Consider the following 26,641-nt stretch of genomic DNA (forward strand, 5'->3'; position numbering starts at 1 on the left):
GGCCCTCCAGGCAATGCCTTGGGAAGGGAAGAATTCGTGATTAAATTTGACCTGAGTCAAAAGATGCCTTCAGTTCCTCTTCTGCTGAAAATATTAGAAATACAAGCCCAAGGTGTGGGGATCGGGGGCAAGCGGTGGCACCAACTAAAAGGAAGCAATGGATTTCCTTTTAAATGGAGAGGAGGATGTCGGAGAGATACCATGAAACGAATTCTTGAAACTCCAGGCAGCAATACCGATGCAAGCACATTCCTCCAAAACAAAGCTCCTCGTTCAGGGCCACATCTGAGCCTGGGGGCCGAATGCTCAGAGCGTGCCTGGCTTTCTGGGGAAAAGCGCCAGGAGTATGAACCAGCTACGGAGTCGGCGCTGCGGGAGCAGCTTGTGGGGGGACGGCTTCGGAGCCGCTGCTGTTGCGGGGCGCGCAGCCGAGACCCAGCGTGCTGCGCCCGGGGCCCCGGGCCGCGGAAGGATATTTCACTTTGTTTACCTCCCCGGCCGGGTGAGGGAGCTGCGAGGCCGGTGCTGGCGCCCCCGGCACCGAGCTGCAATGGCAGCGGCGCGGGGAGCCGCCCGAGGACTGGCAGCGGCGGGGCTGATTGATGGGCGCCCGGCGCAATGAGGGGGGCCCGGGCGGGGGCGGGGCGGGGCCGGCTCTGGGCTGAGCCAGTCGCGGGGGCGGCGGGGGGGCGGAGGCTCCGTGGAAATGTGTCGGTGACATTGAATGGGGAGACCGAGCGCGAGCGAGGCGCGCGCGCGCACACGCGCACACACGGCCCCGCTCGCTCCGAGATCCCCGGCCACGTAAGTAACTATTAATACCGCCTCGCCGGGGGATGCGGGCGTGCTGAGCGCGGGGATTGGCCTCGGGCACCGTCGGCCGTCCCCTTTAATTTTTAAATACACGGTCCCCTCTTTTCTCTGGGGGGGGGGCAAGCAAGAAATCAAAGGAGGAGGAGACAAGCCGTCAATTTTCTTCAAAACAAACCCCACCGGGCAATTTGGGCTCGGGGTAGTGGGAGACGGAGTGGTTGCAAATTATTCCAAGACGAGATCCAGTTCTCCAGCGGGAGAGGGGCAAAGGAACGCTGCGCGTTGGAAGGGCCGGGGACGGAGCTCCCATTGCAGCGCCCGCAGGACCCCCGCAAGCTCGTGCCGGCGAAATCGGAGACCGCCGATCTGTGCTCATTCTCTCTTGCACGTCTGGCTGCATTCGGAGGAAGACCCAGGGCGCAAGCGAGCGGCGACAGCATGAGCCTGTGCTGACCTCCGCGCGGCGGGCCGAGCCCAGGGCTTTGTCGCGGTACCTGCGCCCAGCCCGCGCCGCAACTCTGTGCCCGGCTTTTGCAATCTTTTGTTGGCAGCGCTGACCGCTCCAAGTTAAATGCTCCCTTGCTATTTTTCTTTTTTTTGTTTGTTTGTTTAATTTTTGGAGAGCTCGCGATCTTGGAAAAGCCTCAGACGCCATCTACAGTTAAAACGTAGGTAACTGCCCTCTCTCGCACCCCCCCTTCCACGCCCCCCACCCTTTCCACCAAAAAAAGGGGGTGCAGCGCGGATTCTGGCTGCCGTGCGTCGCCAGCCGGTAGACCCGTGCTTGTTTCCTTTCTCTTTTTGTTTGACTTCTAACGCGTTGGGACTGAGCCGCCGCCGTGAGCGCCCCGAAGACTGCACAAACTACCGCGGGCTCCTCCGCCCCGTCTGCGATTCGGAAGCCGGCCTGGGGGTCGCGTCGGGAGCCCTGGCGCTGCAGCTCCGCACCCTAGCAGCCCGGGTACTCATCCAGATCCACGCTGGGGACACACACACAGAGTAACTAAAAGTGCGGCGATTCTGCACATCGCCGACTGCTTTGGGGTAACAAAAGGACCTGAGTTGCCTGCCGACCAAGGACCCCCGGGAGCCGGGCTCGGAGCAGACAAGGTATCCGGCGGCGCCCATCTGGGGGCTTCTAACTCTTTCTCCACGCAGTCCCTCTCCTGTCCCCTCCCCTCTCGCTCCCTTTTAAAATCAGTGGCACCGAGGCGCCTGCAGCCGCACTCGCCAGCGACTCATCTCTCCGGCGGGTTTTTTTTGTTTGTCGTGTGCGATCCTCACACTCATGAACATACACAGGTCTACCCCCATCACAATAGCGAGATATGGGAGATCGCGGAACAAAACCCAGGATTTCGAAGAGTTGTCGTCTATAAGGTCCGCGGAGCCCAGCCAGAGTTTCAGCCCGAACCTCGGCTCCCCGAGCCCGCCCGAGACTCCGAACTTGTCGCATTGCGTTTCTTGCATCGGGAAATACTTATTGTTGGAACCTCTGGAGGGAGACCACGTTTTTCGTGCCGTGCATCTGCACAGCGGAGAGGAGCTGGTGTGCAAGGTAAAGGGCCAGGGGGTTGCTTTTTGTCTTTGGAAGGGGCCCGAGGGAGCGGGAGGGCGCCAGGCCCTCGAGTCTGGGAGAGGGAGATTCGCGGGATAATTACCATGGCCTTTTTAAATGGGTTTATTTATTTATTTGCTCAGGTTCGATAAGTTGCGAAGTTTTTAGACCGTTTCAGACAATGGGGCGGGCTGCAGTGGGGGCGTTTCGGGGAGAGCCCGGGGAGGGGGAGGGCGGCGGGACTGCGCGGGGGCCACGGACACGCGTGCACCGAAGGCTCCAGGAGCTCTCTGCGCGAGGCCGGGTCCCGCTGCCCGGGGGGATTTCTTCCTGTGTCTAGCACCCTCCCCTTCCAGCAAGGATTAGGGAATCCCCCGGTAGTTTTAAGACTGATGACTCCGTTCCTTTCGCAGCCATTGTTCTTAGCAGCGGGCAGGTGTTAAAGCTTTGTTCCGAAGGTGCCCTTTAAAACAGACACACAAAGGTGCCCCCTCCGGCCGAGCCCAGGGGCCCAGCGCAGGGAAGGAGTTTACAAAGACCTTTCTTCTGCCTGGAGCCTTGAGAGGAGGGTTGGGGTGGAAATCAAAGCCGGAGCACTTTCTGGTGAATAGTGAATGCTTTGGGTCTTTCTCTCTGGTCTTGGTCTCTCTCTCCATCTCTAGACTTCCCTGCCTGCTCATCCCCCCTTTTCCGTCCCCCCCTGAACACACACCTTTGCCTGTAAGGTTAAGGAGCTCCCATTTGGAGCCCCCAGGGATCCGCAGTGGTAATACCACTGCGATGGACACTTAGGTTTCCTTTTTTGTCTTTAACCCTGAACAGTGACTGATTTATGTATATGTGTGTCTGTGTATCTTTGTGTGCACCCACCGGGCCCCAGACAAGTGGATGAGGGGCGAAATAGTTTCCAAAAAAGAAAACTACAATAGAGCATACTACTACCCAGAATTGGACATAGATCAAGGATTCATTGTCACCTGATTTTAGATTTGCTGGGTTTTTTTTTTTTTTTTTCTTTGAGGGATAAGGGGAGAGTGGGGTACCCATTCTGCCTTTGAAATGGTCACTGGGCACGGTTGTGCTGCAAATAACACATCGCACTTTCGCCATTCACCGCAGACTACTTTCCTTATTTCATAGTGGACTGGAGTATTTCATTGCAAAATTTGGGTTTAGTGGAGATCTCCAGTCAGTTTTGCGATTGTTTAGTTCAGACCTTAGGGGGAAATCGGAGACTCTAAATGTTGCCCTTTGCTTGCACTGAGCGTTTGGTATTTTGCATCTTCTCTAAGTTATTGAGACCCAGAGCAACTGTGCCCGGTTAACCAAAATTCAGTAGCTGGATTGAATTCTCAGAAGTCTGCAAGGTTGCACAATAGGATAGTCATCCTTTGAAATGAATGAATTCCACAGAACTGCCACTCTTGTATGAAATATGCACAATCACCCAGCAGTGAATATTTTCATTCCTTTTGCTCAACTTCAGTACAGCATTTTAATATTTTGCAAAGGCTGGAGATGCTTTTAAGTATAGGGACTCTGCAGCCAAATTCTGCAGGGGCATCTGGCTGTTACTTCTTTGTTTAAAATCAGAGGTGACTCTGGCCTCTGCTCTTTCTCCAGATTTTTCAAGACATATTTCACTTTGGGCTGACCTTACAGTGTCATTTGCAGACTTGAGCTCTGGCCTCAAATTGGACTTAATCTGCTGGTTTAGTTATTGCAAAGATTGAATCAGCCCCTCACCAATTATAGTGTGGCTGCAAGTGGATTTAAGTGCAGTATCATTGTTCTGCTTGACAGAGGTCATCCCTTTAAGACATAGCAGCTTCTGTTTTCCTGACTTTTTACCAAAGATGATGTGGGTGACTTCTTATGCAAGCATAGTTGTGTATCTCCTAAGAAGCTCCAAGAGAGTTTTATAAGGCTGCTTCTCTGAACTGCGCTGAGAGATATATATGCTGTCGTCTCTTAGCTTACTTTAAGGCTCAGTGAAATCTACACATTGAATCCAGTTCCTTTTGATGTCTTAGAATAGAAGGTTCTTGTTTCCTAGCTGTGTGTTGACCAATGAAAAAATTCTTTGCAAAAACAGATCAAATGTAAAGATGCTATTTATTATAGAGGACTGCATGGAGAATTCCCTAGGACACTCTTTGGAGGAATAGAGATTCCAGAGTCATTTAAACAAAATAATCAAGGCTGCTTATTGTCTCCATGTGCCTACTTTTGCTAGATAAATGAATGAAGGCGTTTTAAGGAGTCTTTAACTGTATGTTTTCATGGAAATACTGGTAGCTACTGTGCAGATTGACATAATTACTATCTTGGCAGAATGGGTACTTTTTTTTTGCAAATGTTATTAATGATGGTCTAATCTTACTGCCTTATCTGAACTGTCACATTACATAACCAAGGCTTCAAATTAAACATGTAAAGAGGCTGGCACCAGGCTTGTAGCTTGATTTTGCACGTGAAGATGATGGTTTAAATACCATTCCAAGCCCCTAGATGCCCCTGATAGCTACTAAGAAAAGTTTGGCTCCTTCTCATGTGGGAAAACATAAATACTTAATTTTATTTTTCATACTCTGTCCACCATCTTGGAATTTGGTCTCTTCTACAAAAGGTATGGCTACATTTGAAGCTGCCACAAATATGTCAGTTTTTTAAAAAATTCTGTCTCCATTCAGTTTTTCAGCAGTGGAGCAGGATAATAGGCTAAAAGTGCTGAGCAAAAGTCACCTTTTATGTTTTTGTAAATGCACCTGGAAACAGGAAGTAGATTATAAATAATCATAACTCTGAGCAGTGGCGACAGAAGCTGCAACCCGGTATTTCAGAACACATCATCTTCATTATATAATGCAGTGTTTACGTTAGCCACTGCAAAGCTTATTACTCCTTGAAATTTTTGAGCCTTCCCTGGGTTTCTGTTGCCTGCAGTCAGGGTGTTAAAGTTGATTCAAGCATTGCAGATTCCTAATTGAACAGGCCCCTTAGGTCACCGCTCTTAGGTCATCATTTGACGGTATCAGTGTGTGATTTGTGGTCTCTGGAGATGTTGAAGTATTCTTTCTTAAATTCTAGGTTATAGTGGCAGCAGCTGTGCCGCTTTTCTGAGATGCCTCATTATGGTTCATTCACAACATTACTGTTAACTTTGCTTCCTTGGCCGGGTTAGCACCAACTCTCTTGAGGTTTTACATCCCTGTTTGACTCACAGATTTTGTTTCAATTTTTTGAAGCTTAGAGCAACTTAACTCATGGATTCTTAAATAGCAGTCTGTGGCCTTGGGTGGGCTTCAGAAAGCCCGTGAATCCCCTTAAAATGAATCTGGTATTGTGCATGCATTTGAGAATGGGCATTGTCAGCTAAGAGGGAACAGAGCTTTTATCAGATTTTATGTGACATCAGGACCCAAAAAAGGTTCACACTGTTCTAAATCAACATCTTCATTTTATGAAGCGGAGGGAGGTCCGGCAACCCTAAGCTCTTTATCCATCTCATCCAGATTACTGGTGGCAGGGCCCGGATTAGTGCCTCAAGGTTGCCGATTTCCAGTCCAGCATTTTTCCCACCACACTGCAAAATGATGATCAAAGAAAGTATGCTCTAACTAGTGAAAAAGCGATTTAGGCAGCTAAATGATTGTGAACTGATAGCATGCAGTGTATTGTTAGGGCGTTCCTGTCTTAGATGCTTTCCAGCGAAGCTCACCCACGCATGCCCCTGGCTCACGCACACACTGAATAGATTCATCTTACCCACATCCCAGGCAGATAGGAAAACCACATTCCAGACCCAGGGACTTGTATTTCTGATTTAGTGGAGGTCTTGAAATGAATGAAAGCGCTTTTTTTATAACCTCAAAAATTCTCTGTAGTGTTCATTTCTGTTAGGTCTGTTTCAAAAGGTATTGAGGGTGCCTTTTCTTTTTAAGCAACCCCACAATGAGTTGGCATTTCACAGGCTAATTTTGATTCATAGAAAATCATTGCATAACTGGTTCATTGAGTTAGATATCTGTGGAGGGAAGAGAGGAAGAAGCAAGGCTGCTGCCCTATTAAGAAGGATTGTATTGTATTCCTACCTCTGCCACTGGGGGCTCGAGTTTTGGCTCATTCTCTGAGCCTCAGTTTCCGTATCTGTAAAATGAAAGTATTGAATTAGAGATCATTAGGCAACAGCTAGCGATTTAATCTCTTAATTGCTCATGTGTCATATAATGCGTTTTTATGTGCATTTCTTTTCCTTTTTTTTTTGTTTTTGAAGGTAAATAAAGTGTTGTTGATGTCATTTGAGGTGGATCACTTTCCATTTTTGCCTTAGTTCTATAAACACGCAATTGGGCTAGAGACAAAAATAATGAAAATTATTATTTGTGTACTGTATTACATTTTGCAAAGCACTATCACCTTCATTTTCTCATATAATCTTCCTAACACTGTAAGTCAAGTATCAGTTTCCCATGTTATACATAAAGATTTGGAGGCTCAGAGAGGTTAAGTGACTTGTTCAGTGCCACACAGCTGGCAGAAGGCAGGGCCAATATGGTCTGGGTCCAAGTTCAGCATATTTTCTGTCATCTCAAAAGCCCATGCCTGTGGGAGGTGCAATGTTCTGTGTTTTGGTTGTACAAGAGGCACCTCTGACTTTGGTCTTACTGTTAATCCTGTCGTAGGTGTTTGATATCAGCTGCTACCAGGAATCCCTGGCACCGTGCTTTTGCCTGTCTGCTCATAGTAACATCAACCAAATCACTGAAATTATCCTGGGTGAGACCAAAGCCTATGTGTTCTTTGAGCGAAGCTATGGGGACATGCATTCCTTCGTCCGCACCTGCAAGAAGCTGAGAGAGGAGGAGGCAGCCAGACTGTTCTACCAGATTGCCTCGGCAGTGGCCCACTGCCATGACGGGGGGCTGGTGCTGCGGGACCTCAAGCTGCGGAAATTCATCTTTAAGGACGAAGAGAGGTAGGTCTCATTCCTATCCAGACCTGGGTACTGTGATGGACTGCTTCTAACAACAGCTTCCTAGAAAAGTCTTGAATGGACATTTTTTTTTTACTGTCTGTGGTCCAGATGAGGGGAAGGAATCTTAGGAGGGCAAAAGGAAGTGAATATTGCAATTTTCAAGTGTTTCGGGAAAGCAAATAGCTACTGTTTTAAAGGTGTCATCTGGTGCTTAAAGGACAGGTAACAGGATATTCTGCGACCCAGTGAATACGTATGATTGGTGTCTTGAATTCCGAAGGTGGCTGCAAACCTCTGTGGCATTTGCAATGCCCGTAAAGGCAGGGCCTTGCAAATTCTACCTGCGGAACACTCAGCACCCGCAATCAGTCATTTATAATTCATTCATCCATGCACTCATTCAGTAGCTCTTACCTAAGCTTATATTAGCTATTAGTCACAATTCTCAGTACTATTAATATCTAGATGAATTAGATAGTCAACTGACCGATGAAGGAAATGCTACCAGCTCAGAATAGAGGTCCGTGCTGGGTGGGATGAGAACTGGGGTGGTGGGGACATGTCAGTTCTCCCTAGGACTTGCAGAGTCAAGGAAGGTTTTATAGGAGGGGTGATTTTGGAGCCAAGACTTGAAAGATGACTGTATTTCAGGAAATGTGGGAAAGACCACATTCCAGGTGAGGCAACTGCTGATGCAAATGCATGGCACTGCAGAGGTCTTGGTGATTTGAGGAGACAGCTGGACAGGATACAGGCAACTGGGCTATGCCATTAACTCATTACCTTCTATTTAGCAGACGCTGCTGGGGCCCTGCTTTCTCTCCCAGCTGATTTTGATTATAAGAACTCCTTCAAGCACTCTTTTTTTCTTTTTAAGAATATGAGTTTGGAGGAACAGAGGCAACAGATCTATATTCATTGCTCACCGTAGTTCCTGAATGAGGCTCCACATAACGTGGAGACCAGCTCATATCTTGATCTTTGCTTGTGAATGCCTTTACCTTTATTAACAAACTGAGAAGGGGCAGCTGTTGGAAGATCTAGAGTGTGGAACCACACTTACCTTTTCTCTTCCACTCAGATGCCTCTGCCCGTGGAGCCTGGACATGTTTCCCCTGGTTTTGCCTTTGATGCCCTCTGTGATCTTGGACTGGTCCTTCGTCTGTTTCCACCCTCCCTCTGCCAGCGTCATATTTCTCCTTCTGTTACCTTCTGTATGCTATATTGGCTCTAAGGTCTTTTCAATTAATAATAAATTGGCATATGTGAATATGAATATTCTCATTTGGAAGATGAATATATATGGACTCTCAACAGAATACTGACAAAGGTATTCTCTTTACCCTTCTATGTTCCACCTTTCTTGGAGATTTAATAACTGCGTCTACAAAAATAAGAGGTCACATTTGTTTACCCCTTACCATAAGGTTAAAGTTTAACTTAATTACCTCTTCCTATTGAAGAAGTGAGTATTATCATGTCCATTGCATAGATGAGAGCTCCAAAGTGCAACGTGGTGAAGTCCCAAAGTTACGGACAGGAAAGAGTCGAAGTAAGGCCACATTCACTAGTAAGTCAGCTGTCAAGAAATTCATTTGTCTGCCAGAGGGCACGAGGACAGCAAATGCCCTCTCGCAGGGATCTGTGTTTTTAAGTGTCATCTTTGATTGTGTTTCCATAGGAAGGAACTCTCAGGCACCAACGAGTAGAAGGAATGGCCTGTTCAGGAATAGGACCCCCATAGTGAAGACATATTTGTGCAGATGAGTAGAGCAGAGTGGAGGTCCCCAAGTCATAGAACATGGGAACAAAAGTGGACCCGGAGGTTGCAGAGTCTGTGTGGCACTCTCTCGTTTTGCTGCCAGGAGGCAGAACTCCGGAGGTGAAAGCATGCCCCAGTGCGCACAGCTAGCTAGGAGCCAATGAAGCCAGGCCTCACCTGGGCTGTGGAGGGCTTTTACTCCCAGCCTTTGCTTTTCCTTTATGAATGTGTCATGGCAAAACCAAAATCCTTGACGTCCCAGGGCCCAGGGAAGAAGCTTCCAACCTCAGGAGTGTGTACCTCTGACATTCCATCTGGAAGTTATGTTTGACTTTTGTGAAAGAACGTGACCCTGTCCAGGGATAACCTGCAAGGAGTATCCAATGTCAATGGGAAACCAAAACAATTCCCTGGACTAAACATGTCAAAGCAAAATCCTTTTTCATTTTAAAGAGCATTTTCCAAGGTAAAAAGAAAATGTAAGGGACTGTAGGGAGCTGGCCTATATAGTCCCTACAGTACGGTGGCGTGTGTGATAGCCCCTTTGGCCATGCAGCCCTGTTGCCCCATGGGCCAGCCTTGAGGCTTATGCCCTGTAGGACCTTGGAGAAAATGGTAACTCCTCCATCTGATCAGTGAGGTTCCTTGGCCTCATGGCAGGGGCACCTTGCTTGCTCAGTTTCGCACAGCCAGTCTGAGGGTGCAGCCAGCCTAGAAATCCTGTCATTTCATCCAGAGTTCTTCCTCCAGCCCAAGTCACGTGGAGGTCCCAGTGGGCTGGCCTTTCAGGAACATGGCAAGTGTCTGTCTGGGCAGCTCTGAGAAGGTCGCTTCTGTTTTCAAGGACATTTTGAATGTTCTCAACAGTAGCTGATTGATAAGAGCTTTTTTGTTTTTCTAAAATCCAACTATCAACTAAGGAATCATGCCTAGTCACCTTGTTCTTCTTCTTGTTCTGTATTTTAACCTCTTGATTCCAGAATGTGAAACTTCTGCTTTTTGTCCCACAGTGTATTTCTCCTTCTCTGCCTCCTGGCAGCTTTGAGTTTCATGGCAGATTCTCTTATTTGGCCTGCATGGTGGCCTACATGGAGCCCATTGCCAGCACTTCCTGAGGGAAGAGTGTGAGGCCAAGTGTCAAGGGCCCAGAACCTCATTGGCTCCATGCTTGCTGCTGAGAACTCTCATCTTCCATCCTAATTGCATCACTTTTAGTGGAGCTAAGCTTCCTTCTCCCTCAAGAACATCGAAAGTGTAAGGAAGCAATGGGTTACATTTTAAAGGCTTTTGGAAAGCTAAACCGTGGAGTCAATGTCTGTTTCTAACCTTTTGGGCATTGGTCCCACGGTGAAAAAGCACAGAAGCGAATTTGGGAAGTGCTGCTTTATTCATCTTCTGACCATTGCACACCTCTTTTGTGCATCAGTCTTCTCCCTCCCAGTGATGTGCTTCTTGAACTCTGGTGATCTGGAAAGCGATTGAAAGTGCAGGCTTTACGTATGAAACTGGCTGAGGCCCACCTGGTGCAGAACAAGACCTGCCTATGGGCTGACTCTTTGTGCCTAAAGTTTCAATTGTGTGCCATCTGGGACTCTGCATCCATGGCCATCCATGGAAACGTTCTTAGTGGAACTGCCAGCGCCTTCACTCCCGTCCCCCACTGGTAGCTTTGCAGGCAGACACAGATGACTCCTAGTGTGTTTGGACCTGATGCCAGTGTGCCTTGTGCTGCTAGGTAGAAAGGCAGCAGCTCAGAGTCTTCTGTTTCCATTTTACTTTGATTCGAGTTTTAGGTTTAACTTCTGGCTCTTCTTAGCTACCTGATCTTGGATAAGTCATTGAATGTTTCTAAGCTGCGGTTTCCTCAAAGCAGAAATAATAATGGCATTCTTGTCGGGCAGTTGTGAGGGTTAAATGAGATGATTCTGTGACTCACTGGGCAGGGCAGGCACTCATGATGGGACATCTGTTCCTAGAGTCATTGATGAAATAGTACCATTACAGGAGCGCAGTTCCCAGGACTCAGTGGGTTCTGGAAGAATTAAGTCGGTCTCTTGGGCAGCGTATTCTGAGAAGAGTGGCATAGGGGTTCAGATTTAGGCCACATCCTCCTCTCTGTTTGGCTTAATTATAATCATTAAATTAATGCCAAAGGTCAAGTGCATCTGGTCTGGAACCTGAGGCTCAGAAAGGCCAGATTGACCATATGTGCCCTGGAGTACGCGGCCACAGGCACATGTAGGGGTTGAAGGATCATACCCCACCATGTCTGGATCAGCGTCTGTGTTACCGGCATTGGACTGCTGCTTCTCTGTCATTCCCAGAGATGTGTGTGCAGGGCAGAGCTTGGTTCTTTTTGTTTATACTGCTGAAAAGGAAAACCTCAGGGCCCAGAGGCATTGAGCAGCATTTTAAGGAAGTTAATCTCCAATTCCGGTTGAACTCACCTGGCCACACCCTGTGCATCCACAGTTCCTGTAGTAAAATCTCAGACGGTCTGTGTGTAGTAGTGACCACCCTGCCGGCTGGGGCTCAGAATCTGATAGAAGGCCGTACCCACATACCCAAAGTGCATGCCCTGTGCACTCTGCCTCCCCCTCTCTGCTGTGGCATTGGGGTGACCTGCTTGATCAGTCTGTTCTTAGAAGCCCCATGTTTCAAGCCCCTCCAATTCCATTTTAATTCACGGGAAGGCCTAAGCTTGGGAGAAGTCCTGTTACTTCTATGTAGAGTCAGAGCTGCTGTCTGGATCCCAGTCCCTGCTCTTGCACTTGTTAGGAAAGGACCTTGAGAAGTTACCTAAGCTTTGTGCCCAGACTGCCCCTCATCTGCAAAGTGGAAATAACAACAAGACTTCCCTCATGGAATTAAATGTATTAACACAAGAGAACTCAATGGCTAGCACACAGTCAGCCATCAGCGGACGGGAGCTCCTGCCTAGCGCACAGTCAGCCATCAGCGGGTGGGAGCTCCTGCCTAGCGCACAGTCAGCCATCAGCGGGTGGGAGCTCCTGCCTAGCGCACAGTCAGCCATCAGCGGGTGGGAGCTCCTGCCTAGCGCACAGTCAGCCATCAGTGGGTGGGAGCTCCTGCTGACGGAAGCCTCGTCTGCACTCAGTGTCGCTCTGTGCTCATAGGGCGTTCCCTGGCTCCCTCAGGATGCGAAGAGCCCTTTGAGCAGGTGCACCCTTATGCTACTCAAGGAAGGTGGCTGGGGCCTTGTTCCCACAGCACTTCCTGTTTGCTTTTGCCCATTGGATTTTTCTCTGGGTTCAAGGCTTCCTGCCATCCGCCTGCCACTCTCTGCCTCCAGTCTCAGTTCAGTGTTGACATTTCCTTGCACAGAAGGACCCCATGTGAACTGAGAAACATGCTTCTTTACGTGTTTCTTCTTTGGGTAGAAGATCTTTATCTCTTGATGTGACAGGTTTCATTTCCTCTGCTTTGTGGAAGCCAATCAGTGCCTGCTTCTGCAGGGTGGAAGCTGCGACTCTTTGCAGGAACTCAGTGGCCCGGGGGCTTTCGGTATAATAAACGCCACCTGCCCAGATCCACAGACCTGTGCCTCCCCGTGGGGTGGAGGCCTTTCTCCTTCCCCCACCAACAGAAGTCAAGGCACGCTTTCTCAGCTCTTAGTATCTTTATTGGCTCTTCCTTTAGATCTTCAAGTTGCGCCCGCCTCCATTGAGGTCTCAATATCTAACACAGTACAGAGGGCAGGCATCAGAGCCCTGGAGACCAGACTCAGCTTTTCTTTCATTAAAAGCTGTGTACATTTTTTCAAGTTGTACGCGCTTTGTGTTTTGGGAAAATACCTTTCGTTTTTGCTTTGAAGGAAACAGAGCGCCTGGAATTCCCTTATTTATAAGGAACCCCTTTATGTACTTGAGGTATTGCCAACTTTTGGGGAGGGCTGGCGAGCCTCCTGTTCCCCAGGGTGGATCAGTGATGTCTCTCCCATAGCACTCCCTTTCCTCATCAGAGCTCATCTCCTACTGTATTCTGATGGTCCATATGTGCATCTGTAGACGGTCCTTGTGCCCTGCTGGGAGCTTCCTGGGGACATAGGCTGTCTCATGTTCACTGCTCCTGGAACAGGTTGGGCCTTGCTATTTGTTGACGGAATGTCTCCTTTTTTGAGTGGGAGCAGCTCAGGTTGGATTCTAATGACACAGAGAGAGAGGCAGGGGTAAACAGAGCCTTGGTGTCCAAGTCATTGCCTGGAATCAATGGGAGCCCAGGAAACTTACACATCCCCTATGGAGATACCTTTTCATAGAGAGCTATTTTCAAAGTTTCCCATCAAGTGAGAAATTTACCCATCATTTCCCTTTTAATGATTTATGCAAAAGTGACATTTATTTAAGACATTGTTTTCAGTGTCTATGGCAGGCTGTAATTTTATTCATGAAGGGCTTTTCTAATCACGGTTAGAGAGGGGAGAGCTTCCTCCAGGTTCCACGCTTATAAGTAGACTAAATAGTAGATATTATTCAGCAGGATTTCTTGCTGGGATGCTTACTACTTGTACTTTGTAACTAGTTGATGGGCTAGTGTGTGTCCCCAAGCAAACCAAGCAGAGGCACAGTGGTCAGATTTTTTTATTACTCCATTTAGCCCTATGGTCTTAGGCTGCCTTCTCTGAAAACATGAGAAGAGACAATGTATTAACATGTTAAGTGTCCAGCACAGTGTCTGGTGCCCTGCAGCTACTTGAATACATAGCCGTCATTATTGCTCTTGGGCATCCTCTGATGTCATTGAGCCTCATAACCCAACAACCTGGAGATTCAATTATTTACTTAACAAATATTTATTGAGCACCTATTATGTGCCAGGCACTATTCTTGGTGTTGGGTATACTACAGAGCCCAATGAGACAGAAACGCTGTTCTCATGAGACCTACATTTCGATGAAATTGTATCTAGGGCCCACCATGTGTTTTACCCGTAATGTGATTCACAAATTTAATTCTAATTACCTACCGTATTTAAATTAATCAATTTAAACCCAATAAGTAAGATACTCTTATTTTCACCGTTTTACAGATAAGAAAATTGATTCTCAGAGTCTACTGGCCAACCAGTGGCAGACTTGGGGTTGGTACCCAGGTCCCTGGCTCCAGAGCCCAGGCTCTCAAATACTAGGTTGTCTCCAGGAAATAGACAACAGGTACACTACCGTCTCTTATGCCCAACCCTGAGAAAGAATTTTCTCATGCAGTTAGGCAACAGGTGTGCACCAGGAGGACCTGACTAGCCAGGGTCAAAACTAGGGTAACGACTCGGTTTTCCTGAGCAGTCATGGACTGGGCCACCAATGAGCCAAGCCTGCGGGCAGTCCTAGGTCCTGTTTTCCCATTCTGTGGGGTTTTTTTTTTTTAATCCCAAAGAACTATACAGTGGGCCTCATTTCTTTTTCTGTCCTCCATGCGTAGCACTGGACTTAGCGATACTTAGGAAAGTGTAACTGTTGATACCGTGGATATACAAATAGCCCCTTCTGTCCCAGTGGCATGAATATCATAAGAAAAATCCACTAGCCATATTGACAGTGGAAGGCAGTGGATGGAAACTCATTTTCAATGTTTTTTTTTTTTTTAACTCAATACTCTTGGGAGTTTCTCGAAATCATGGAACAGAGTCCAGTCTATTTGAAATTTCTTTGGACTCTAGCCATTGCACTGCTTAACCAGAGTCTTGCCTAGATGCCCTGAACTCCAGATAGAATGTTGGAGTTGGGGGATCTTAGATATGGGGGTCATTCTATCTCGCAGACATTTATTAAGCACCTACTCTGTCCTCCAGTGCTAGGTGTTGATGGTACAGGAATCAGTACAAGAGAGTCCTTGCCTAATGGACGTAATCATGATTCAATAGTTACTTAGCTGTAAGCATTATTTAACAGTTCCAACAGTGGAGTACGGTGTGGAGAATGGTCACCTCTGGGAGGTGATGAGCTCCTGCGCGAGGTTGGCCTGAGTGTTGTAGTACGGATGGGGAGGTGCCAGAAGGCATGAGTCAAGCCAGAGGCACAAAGAACCATGTGTAGGGAGGGCTGTGCTACTGGAGGGTCACCTGTGCTAGGACAGAGATGAGGCTGAGTCCAGGGCCTGAAAGACACACCCCTCACCTCCAGCTTGACCTGAAGCCCAGAAGGAACCATTGAAAGGTTTTTCTGGAATGCGGGGACAGGTTTGTGATTCGGGAAGTATGTGTGAAGGATGGACGGACTGGGTAATAGCAGCCGGGCATGGGTTCCAGGAAGAAGTGGCTCAAACCAAGAGTGTGGCAGTGGGATTGAAGAGGTGGGGGCAACAAGTGGGGCTTTAAAACCGACCCTTTTATCTCCAAAAAAATGAGGAGGAGAGTGTGCGTACCCAAGGTCCCAGTGTGTTAGTGGCACAGCCAAGAGCAGGACCCAGGTTTTTCGACTCGATCTCATTCATTACGTGCCTGAGCGCACAGCTCCACAAGCCTGCGTGGGGCTCCCTGTCGAGGGCAGCGTCCCCATCTGGCCCTGCAAGTGGGTGCAGAGATGCACTTGCAGGCCTCGCTGAGCTCTGTGAGCTCCCACCCCACACCTGGAACAAGACTGGGAATATTCTGGACCCTGAAGCACTCCTAAGCCACCGGGCAGGGCAGCAGCACCACCGCTGGGTGTCCCTGGCCGGCACTGAGCCTGCGGAAGCTTTGTGGAGAGGTCAATCCATTATACAGGGGAGGAGGGATTCTTCAGGAGCCGTGGCTGAATGTCTCAATGCAGGGAGTGAATGGAGTATTGATGAGGAATTCCTGTCAGCATGGCATCCTCTTTCTTGGGTTTCCCTTTCTGTTCCTATGGCGACAGGATGGACTTCCTCTGTGAAGCCCCAGTGGCCTGCAGGCTGTGCTGTGTGGTATCTGCGTGGGGGCGTGGGAAGGTGTTCAGGTACAGTGAGACTCCCCTGTTCGTCCAGGCACCACAGATGGGAGTCAGGGGCAGGAACATGCCCCTGCATGCGGACAGGGCAGGGGTTCTGTCGTGGCTGGGTAGATGGCACTGCAGAAAACAGCTGAGTATTTGAGTCAGATTGGGTTTCTTATCCCCACTGTGCTATTTCCAAGCAAGTTCCTTCATCTGTCTAAGCTGCTGTCGTCTCCTGCATCAAATCGGTGTGGGCACACCCACCTTCCAGATTGTGTGGTGTTGTAAGGTAACGAAGCATATTCTCTCCCTGTAGACATCTCTCCCTCCACCACGACACCCTGAGATGCTTCCCCTGTGGCTCACCTGTTGCTCTCCCTGCTAATTTATGGGCCACTTGAGGTAGGAGTTGGGGTGGTTCACTGACTACTCTATAAGACCTGGTGCAGAGGTGGCTCTCAGAGGTGACTGTTGGAAAAGCCTGTGCATACAGGAACCAGAATTAAATGCACGACAATTTATTTGGAATCGTTCAGCGGCCTGTGAAGTTCTAAGGCTGCCAGGCCGGCATAATGGTGCCTATGGCGCCAGGTGGTCCTTCCCAGGCCGTTGGTGGCAGTCGTCCCGGGCGGGACCCTGGGTTTCACAACTGGACTGGCTGCTCAGAGTAGTTTTTCAGTAACAGTCAGGGCAAGGTCAGATCTGGCAGCAGCTGACCTTTTCACTTGACCCTTAAGCCTATCTGGACCGCCTGACCGGACGGCCTTCAGTGATTTCTCTGGATTTCACTGACCTTAGGCCACCGGACTTCCCATCCCTGCCAGGCCCACTTTGTCTGGCTGAACTCCCAGCTCAGCCCCACCCTGGCCCACCCTGTCCTGATCTCTTCCTGCCAAGAGCCCAGGGTGCTGTTTAAAGATTTAAAAGCACAGCATGATTTGCTTGTGGAGACTATTTTTTTGATCTTGTGGATCAAGCACTAAACTTGGAGTTAAAAACCAGGGTTTGAATCCCAGCTCTGCCACTGGCTTGCGAGGTGGCCTTGGATAAGTCAGATCTGCTTTCTGTTCCCTCAGTTTCTTCATCCAGTAAATGGGCAGGTCTAACCACCTGTATCGACCTCATGAGCTATAGCAGTTAGCTGTGAATGGGATGGTTTTGTACCGGGTCTAGTGCCGAATAAACTGGGCCACCAGTGAGCCAACAGATGGAGACAGATTTGTCTCCATCATCTCAGAATCTCCCTTTAAAAGTTTTTCTTTCTTTGGCCCTAAGTAAATCAGTGATTTGAGTACCAGAATGTATTTTGGAAAGAGCAATGGCAGTAGAGTCCAGATGTAGATTTCAGAGCTCAGCTTCTTCAGCTTCTTTGTGTACGGCCTGGGGCATTTAATTCCCTGTGCCTCAGCTTCCTTATTTATTAGGAAACATGTGTATATCATACTTGTCTTTTACTTTGTTATGAGAAATAAGGATGCAGGCTGTTAATAATCTTAGCATCTTGTAGATGCTTCACACATAGTTTCTATTATTGTTACTATAATTATTATTAGGATATTACACGGTGTGTTGTAATCACTAGAGCTTAAGAATTAAAGGAAACTTTAAAATCTGGAATTCTGAAGCTAGAAGAGCCCTTTTCAGGCCCTACAGCTATTTGTTCTTATTTTACAGAAGGGAAATTGAGGTCAAAAGAACCAGGGGCCACACTGGTAGTTCAACTTACTGGCCCAAGGGAGCTCTGGAGCCTGTGCTGAGAGTGGATGGGGGTGCGGGGAGAATTGGGGCTTTCAGGGCTGATCTGTGCTGCTCCACAGATGCTGGGAGAGGAACCACACCCTGCTGGTTTTGGCTTCCTCACCTGGCACCGGGATCCAGTGACACAAGGCCTGGCACTGGGCTGGGCCGTCATTGAGTACACAGGCTGCCCACGTGTAAGCCTTGTTCATTCAGCAGCTTGAGAGCAAAGCAGGCTGTTCTCTTCCTATGCCAGGCACAGTTTGCAAAAGGCCTGCGGGGATCCAGCTTCTCTGGCCAAACCAATTCTACCCCAGGCTGGTGGCTGGCAGGGAGATGTCTCTTCCCCTGAGAAGTTACTGGAGATAACAATTGTCATTTATAGCGTTTTAGTCACAAAAATTACCACACACACACACCCCCACCCCTTGTCACTTTGGGGAATGTTTATTCTTCTCGGACTATCTCTGGTACCACCACTTCCAGGAAGCATAGCCTGATCACCGTAGTCATAACGAATAAAGTGAGGGGACTGGGCTGGGCACGGAGCTGGGGAGAAGCATTCCGGCCTGCGGGAGGAACAAGAGCAAAAGACTCAGGAAGGAACGAGAATTCACATCTACTGCCGTGTGCTGGGGACTTGCATTTTATGCTTCCTCCACTGTCTTCTCCACGAGGCTTTTGGGTTGAGGGTAGGTGCGAAGGTTCCTCTTAATAATAAGATCCGTAATTACGGTTGCCACTAGTTTTTGGCAGATCTACCACACTGGGCTCCTCGGTAGATACCGTACTTGCATTATTACAGTTAATTCTCACAAAAACTGAGAAGATGGGTGTTCCTTGTCATGTCTGTCTCCGCAGTGTCTCCCCAGTGCCTTGAGTTGCCTGGTTGGGCAACTCAAGCAGAGTAAATGCTTGGTAAATGTCTTTTAAATGCCTGCATGACTAGTGGGACATTTGAATTACTAGGTCCACAGATGCTTCTGTTGGTTTTTATGGAAATCAACTCCTTTGCCTGGAAAATTCATAATGCCCAGACTGTGAGGGGACGTGAGCCATTGCAAGACTGTTCATTCATTTCTGCTCCCATTTCTGACATGTGGTAGAGCCCCACCAGGGACTCCCCGTACACATTCTTGAGACTCGTGACTGGCAGCCCTGTTTCCCAGAGGAGGGAGCCAAGGTCCAAAGACCTTCAGCAGCCTCCCTGCAGTTCCACAGCAAGTCCACAGTGACCAGAGCTGACACTCACCCCCGCCTGTCGGACCTCCCTCCATGCCTCTCATGTGGTATACATCCTGAAAGGTCCTTGTCGAAAGACGTAATCCAGACCAGTTGCCTCAACCCTTGCCTAGAAGTGATGTAAACAAGTTCACAGTGTTCTGAGAAGGAAGCAAGGTCAAAAGAATGACCTACCAAGGCCAGCAAGGCTGCATCTCCTCCCCATCCTTTCTCCTGGCTTCTCTTTTCTTTTGCCCCTGTCCTGCCTGGGATGCAGATTCTCCCCTAGAGAAAGAGCAGGCTCCTGTCCCAAGGACTGGCTGTCCTCTGACACTGGGGAGGCACATGTGCTGTGCACCTTGATAGAACCTAGTGAACTGAGCAACCCTGGTGTGGTTTCCTCCGCCAGCTTCTTGAGTAGGTGGGGTCAGGCCTAAGAAAGGTGAGCACCCAGCCACTGCCTTGCCTTGCCAGCCGTAGGAGCCTATTCAGACTCTGAGCATTAGGCTCATTGTCTGTGAGAAAAGGAGTCATAGTACCTGCCTTGGAAATGGAGCTCCTCAACTTTGAAGAGACAGTATGTGTAAGTGCCTTGCATGCATTGGGTACATAGATGATATCTGACATTTGTAATATTCAAGGCCTGATCTTGAACCCAGGTCTCTGTGCCTTAGGACACTGCTTTGCTCTCTGACCTGGGCTGGTTTCTGTGGTTGTCCTTCTGCAGCATGTGCTGAACCAAATGTGACAAGCAGACCTGGGCCCTCCCCACTAACGTTTCATCCTCTGAGGGAAAGGAGCGGGACGTGTTGGCTAGATGAGCTTAGGGGCAGCTGGTATTCGGCAGCATGTGGGATGGTCTTTTCATTTTATTCTCAAATTCATGAAGTACCGGGCCTAGATTCTGTGTGCTCATCTTGAGATAGGAAAGGTGAAAGGTAAACTCCAGCTTGGGGGAGGGCCAGTGTTAGTGGACAGAGTGGAGGCCTTAATCATTTTCTGAGGCTTCCAGAAAGGGGTTAGGATGCTTTGAATGTGGGGACACCTGGCAGGAGGAGGTGAAGGAGAAAGTCAGAATCTAAAGTTGTCACTTGGAAGGGGATAGGAATGGAAAAGGGCCTCAGATTTGGTCAGAGACGGGACAAAAGTGAGCTGACACAGTCGGGGAAGCATAATCCGGGCTGGGGGACACTGTGGCAAAGGCCTCAGAAGGACTGGGGTCAAGCAGGGCATGTGAGGAACAGCAAACAGGCTGGGAGAGAGTGAGAGAGCGTGTGGCCCAAGAGATGGTTGAGAGTCCCTTGCATAAAAAGCTTGAGGTGGTGAGCTCTGCACCCTGCCGAGGCTGAGCCAGAAGTTGTTCAAGTCCCTGTAGTCATATCTCCCTCCCACCTTTACTGACAGATGCCTGATATCCCCACCCCCTTATCCCCATGGGAGATGCCTCATTGCTGTCATTTACAAAGCCCATCTTCTGTAGAGCTCTCATTGACTGCTACTAAACCCTGGCGAGGTAGGCAGAGCACCAGCCCTTGTTCCTTTCCCAGTGAGCGCACTGAAGCTCCCCCTGGGGTCGACAGCAGGACTGTCCCTGTCATTGATGGATTGCGTATCTGCTGTGTGCCAAGTACTCATCTAGGTGCTCAAGGTACAGCAGCAAACTTAAGTGTTGTTCTCTACGTACAAAATGACATCAGCCGCGTGCCCATGGGCTCTTGGAGGTGGGAAGTGAGGTGATCATCTGGAAATGATGACCATAATGATACATAGTAAATCTTGAAATGTAAATGTACAATATATCCCATGCTGAAAAGAGGAGGAGGGCTACGTAATGTAGGATAGACAGGATGAAGTTTAATAACCTTCATTCGAGCAGAGACAAGACAAAAGTGAGCTGTCACACAGTTGGGGAAGCACAATTAGGGCAAGGGGACACTGTGGCAAAGGCCTCAGAAGGACTGGGGCCAAGCAGGGCATGTGAGGAACAGCAAACAGGCTGGGATGGAGAGAGAAGGGAGTGTGGCCCAAGAGATGGTGGAGAGTCCCTACAGTCACCCTGTAGCCGTGGCCAAAGATGAGCTGCATCACCACTGCGGGTTTGGGGCAGGGGAACCTGGGCAAAACCTGGGCCCTTTGATACCGAAGATCCATGCTTGTTCAACTGGACCGCCCCTTGTCCCACAGATGGAAGAGCTTGTTTTTCTTCTTACTATTATTTCCACAGTTGTAATTCTTTCCATAGCTATTCTGCTGTTAGAACAGTGAAATTGGAGGTGAGGAGTCTGGCTTGCGCTGGGTGAGAATGGGGTAGAGGAAGCTGTGGGGAAAACTCACCGTGCCTGTGGTTCGAGATCCCGGCCTTCCTCCTCCCTTCCTCTGCCCCTTGGGTTTCACCTTTTCACCTCCATTGCATCTCGACAGCTAGTAAGTCTCATGGGCCAGCTCCACCTGCCACCTTAGATTAGGAAAAACAAAAGGACAAAAGATACTGGTTTTTAATCAGCTCCATTCCAGATTAGCACATGTAGATCCTTCCTGTTTTTGTAGAACATTAGCTATAGGTGCAGAAGAGTATGTATTCTATAGATTATAATAGTGTGAGTGAGCACATAAAAAAGGGAGAGATGGGTATTACAGAATCCCAGAATGATAAAACTGGCAGAGACTTTAAGACTGCCTTGTCCAGATGTTTGCATGACCGTGTAAATGTACTTAATACCAATGAAGTACACTTAAAAATGGTTTAAGTGTACTTCATTGGTCTTATGTTGTGTCTGTTTTACCACATAATTTTTTTAAAAGACTTCCTTGCCCAGTGCTCCTCTTTAGGTCTGAAAAACAGAGAGGTTGACTCAGCCATAGCCACACAGCAGGTGAGAGACAAAGCCTTGCCTGGAAACTGCCTTCCTAGCTCTTATCCCAGTGCCTTTTCCCATGACCACAACTATTGTTTGTTTGTTGGTGGAAATTAATACGGGAAGTAGTTACTCCTTGAGCTTTGAACTCCTGTAATCCAAATATAAGATCTTAAGAGTCAACCCAGGATTTCACCAAACCTTTTACTATAGAGAACTCCTAGCAGCAATCTTTTGGTTAATTTGAACCTTGCCCCTCCTTCTGTGACTCTTACTGGCTGTGGTGATCACGCTGAAAGGCTAAGACCTTCAGGCAGATGGAGGAAGAGAAACAGCAGGAGATGGACTTGAGTCACAAGCTCTGACTTATGACCCAATGTGGTTTTTCCAAGCTCTTTCTTAGTCTCTGCTTACTTGAGCTTTTTTTGCACTTCGGGGCAAACAGGGCAGATGCTTGCATGTGTGCCTGCATGTGCGCTTTTGAGATGAAGGAAATACGAGATGCGAGTGAGACAGCCCTTGTAGATGCTGTCTTAATCCTAACTCCAACACCTCCCCATCCCTCCTCACCTTCTCTGCAAGCCCCCAGGGGTGTGATAATGGGATAGATTAACTAAGTTTATGAGACCCAAGGACTACCTACAACTCTGTGAGGCAGTGCCCCAGCCAGGAGAGTAGGAGGAAGATTTCAATTTCAAGTATGGGAAGGTAGCAATTCCTAGCTTTCCACCCAAAGAACAGTGGGGCAGGAAAACAGGAATTCCTAGGAGGCCCCTGAGCTAAGGAGAGGAGGCTGGTTTAGGACTTGGGGCGCCGGGTGGAGGAAGCTCTCAGTGACTTTCACCGTAGCCTTGAACAAGTCACTGCCATCCCGGCCCTCACAGTAGATTAGGTACAGTTAATGATAAGAATTCAACTCACTTCCGAAAGTATTTCCTGAGCACTTAATTTATGTCGTACACAACAATGACATCAGGTCTTACTGTGTAAGGATGCATGCTGGATTCCAGGGACTTTAATGCAGGATTTCTTTACCTCTGTTCTTGAGCATACCCTGGAGAGTCCCACTTTCCTGTCAGCAACCACGATGGACCTTAAATGGCAGGGAAAGACTGGGGGTAGGATGCCTAGTTTGAGTTGGATCTTGGGCTCATGGTTCTGTTCACACACACCCCACGCACACAGACATGTGGGAAATTGGAATCACAGATGTGCACAGGCAGAAGATGTGGGTGACCTTAGTCAGATGTTAGAACCTGGTCAAGGACAAGGTCTTGGAAGTATGAGGGGCAGGACCGAAGATAAAGGTAGCAGGAAATCTGGGAAAGAAGACGGTTTTGTTTTTCCTTTTTGAGAGAGAGTCTCACTCTGTCACCCAGGCTGGAATGCAGTAGTACGATCTCAGCTCACTGCAATCTCTGCCTCCTGGCTTTAAATGATTCTCCTGCCTCCGCCTCCTGAGTAGCTGGGATTACAGGTGTGCACCACCACGCCTGGCTAATTTTTGTGTTTTTAGTAGAGACGAGGTTTCACCATGTTGGCCAGGCTGGTCTCAAACTCCCAACCTCAGGTGATCCGCCTGCCCTGGCCTCCCAAAGTGCTGGGATTACAGGTTTGAGACACTGGGCCTGGCCAGGGAAAGAAGGTGGTCTTGATAGGAGGGTGTCAGCCTCAGAAGGACCAGGTGATGGGAGTCCACTCCTGCTTGAACATTCCCTGCTTCCTTTCTGGTCCTAAAGAGAGGCAGCTGGTATAGGAGAAAGAGCAGCAGCATCAACTTAGAAAGATGTGGGATCAAGTCTTCTCCATTTCCCAGCTAACAGGTTTGGGGAAGTTACTCAAACTCTCTGAGTCTCGATATTCTCATCTGTAAAATGGGATATTAATATCCTACATGTCTAATACAAAGGGCTGTAGTGAGGCCAAAATGCAAGTAAGGTGAAAGGTCTTTGTGGACTGTGTTCTGTCACGTTAGTTACAAGTCTGCTAAAAGTTGTAGACAAAGCTGTGGGCTTCCCGGTTGGTTAGATCTCGGTTTGAATTCTGTGGTGCCCTAGCATTATGCAAATGTGACACTGAGAAAGCTACTTCATCTCTTGTTCCCTCTTCACAAGGGTGATGATAATGTGATTCATGGTTTGCTAAGGTGCTCAAGGTTTGAGTTCCCCAGTGGATTGTCAGCTGCATGAAAAGACCTTGTCAGTCTTGTTCACCCATGTGGGTGTCGTCAGCCCTGGAATAGTAGCTGGCAGCTAGAGGGTGCTCAGTGAGTAATGTTTGGCTGGTCAGATGAATGAATGAATGTGAATGAGGAGTCTTCGGAAACACTATAGTCGGGTATGTTATGATGCTGGTGGTAACGTGTCTCCGAGCACCCTCAGGAGCTTATGTTTTCCTCCTGTCTTGCAGGACCCGGGTCAAGCTGGAAAGCCTGGAAGATGCCTACATTCTGCGGGGAGACGATGATTCCCTCTCCGACAAGCATGGCTGCCCGGCTTACGTAAGCCCAGAGATCTTGAACACCAGTGGCAGCTACTCGGGCAAAGCAGCCGACGTGTGGAGCCTGGGGGTGATGCTGTACACCATGTTGGTGGGGCGGTACCCTTTCCATGACATTGAACCCAGCTCCCTCTTCAGCAAGATCCGGCGTGGCCAGTTCAACATTCCAGAGACTCTGTCACCCAAGGCCAAGTGCCTCATCCGAAGCATTCTGCGGCGGGAGCCCTCGGAGCGGCTGACCTCGCAGGAAATTCTGGACCATCCTTGGTTTTCTACAGATTTTAGCGTCTCGAATTCAGGATATGGTGCTAAGGAAGTGTCTGACCAGTTGGTGCCGGACGTCAACATGGAAGAGAACTTGGACCCTTTCTTTAACTGAGCTCATGCCCCACAGAGACTTAGCAGGTACCAGGAGTGAGCGAGGGCAGCGGAAAGGAGTTCTTCCAGGGGACACGAATTGCCTGGCTGAGTAGCAGAAAAGACATTCACACTCTTAAGTTTCTTGGTTCAGAGAAGGAAAACCTTCAAGGAGCTGACTGACCATGTAGCATGGGGGCAAGAGGCGTGGGATGGGGGTTGGGGTGAGATGGATGGGAGCCCCCCTGGAGCTTGTCTTCCCTAACATAGCCTGGGAGACCACCCCTTGCCACTTGGGCCACTTCCGCCTACCCCACTTTTCATTTTGTTCCAAAATAGTTGCAGATCCTCACAGAATGAAAACTCTCTGCCTCAAACACACATCCCGGCATCGCACTGTTAGCATTTAACTTCTTGTTAGGATTCAGGGAAGGAACAGTTGGCCAAGAATTTGTTTTTCTTTGAAACAAGCCAACCACCTAGCTGGTAATTAATGAGGTTCACTTAAAACAAAAAAAATTCGGTGCACACAGACTGACATGAAACCTGGGTGCTACACTAAAAGAAAACAAAAGTCCAGTTTGTGTCTCTTAATCGCTCACTTCAACTCATTTCTTCTAAATAAACTATTTAATATCCTGGTCAGGAAATGACATGTTAATGCTTTGCTCCCTGAAGGGGAAAAAAATCTGTCCTTTAACAAGCTATTCTGTTTTGTGTCAATTGGTTCGTGGCAGGAAGCTATTAGAAGTCAAACGTCCAGATGCATTACTGCTATCTTAGTTTAAAGGGGGGAAGAAAAGGGAAGAAGAAAGGAAAAGAGAAATCCAACTCCTTTTTCATGTTTTGCTTTTGAACGATGAGGGTTTGTGTGACAGGCATTCCTCTTTGCTGAGATGATAGCAATGGCCTGAGATTTTAGCAAGCTCCTGGAGTCTGACGCTTTTGCAGCACTCTGATCGCAACTAAACATTTGTCTTAGTGAAACAAAGCAGGTTGTCCCACGTGTATAAAATACAGGGCAGCTATTTCGTTTTCTTTACGGAGAATGATCCTTTTGGCTTGTAAGGCCCTCTGGTTTGGACAAAAAACCCCAGTAGAGACAAGCGGGAAGGATAATTAGCTGAAAGCTATGATGATATAAATAAAAACAGCTCTCTATCCCAATACGCACCTTTGTATTTTCAAGAACTCTTCTATTTATTAAGGAAAATGTCACATTGTGATGTATTAAGCCAGTACTTCAATTACGGGTTGACTTGGGATGACATATTACATGCTGTAGTTAACATTTATGATTTTTTTTTCCTTGTTTGAGTATTTCTGTCTCTGAAATAACCTTTTACTTGGCTTTTCTAGATAGCTTTATTTGATTTCGAGTGGCGAAATGTTTTTTATGATGGCTTTTCTATTGCTGTATGACACAGAATTCTTTTGGCATAAATATTTGTGTTCCCAGTACCTCACTTGTTTGGATTTGACTGCCTGTATATGTTTTGTGAAATGGTCCTGTTTTTGGGTAGGTGACACGTGGACTCTAGTATGTAAATGTTACTTGAATCTGTGCTTCATTATAGTGTGTGGCATGTATGTGCGGCCTCTTGGATGCTTTATGCCTGCGCAGCAGGAGCCCTGTCCTCACGTTCCCAGGAGGGCGGCTTCACCCTTCGTAACCAGGAGACAAGGCGGCCATGGATTTGCCCTTCATTCTATTTTGCTAATGGAAGATATAAAGGAGAGAAGGTTTTTTTTTTTTTAACATTCTGAAGATGGTGCTGTGTCAAGAAGGACCTTTTTTTCTTCCCTCTCCCCTATTTTTTAAGTACCTTGGAGGAGGAGAGATTGGTGACATGCATGGTGGGGATCTATGGCCTCTGGTGCTTTGTCCTGTATTTGGTTTAATGTTTTTGTCCTAATCTCTTCAATCAATAAAATTGTGCGTATTTAACTAAGA

General features: G+C 48.2%; 1 protein-coding gene across 1 annotated transcript; it reads left to right on the forward strand.

Moving 5' to 3' along the window:
- The first annotated feature begins 706 nt into the window (after window positions 1–706).
- On the forward strand, window positions 707–26,641 carry TRIB2 (tribbles pseudokinase 2). Its single transcript, XM_007971431.3, has 3 exons — window positions 707–2,371; window positions 7,057–7,349; window positions 24,241–26,641. Exons 1-3 carry the CDS (start codon window positions 2,102–2,104, stop codon window positions 24,707–24,709), a joined length of 1,032 nt encoding a protein of 343 aa, XP_007969622.1. The 5' UTR covers window positions 707–2,101; the 3' UTR covers window positions 24,710–26,641.

The sequence above is a fragment of the Chlorocebus sabaeus genome, chromosome 14, assembly GCF_047675955.1.
Source record: "Chlorocebus sabaeus isolate Y175 chromosome 14, mChlSab1.0.hap1, whole genome shotgun sequence".
Taxonomy (NCBI): domain Eukaryota; kingdom Metazoa; phylum Chordata; class Mammalia; order Primates; family Cercopithecidae; genus Chlorocebus; species Chlorocebus sabaeus.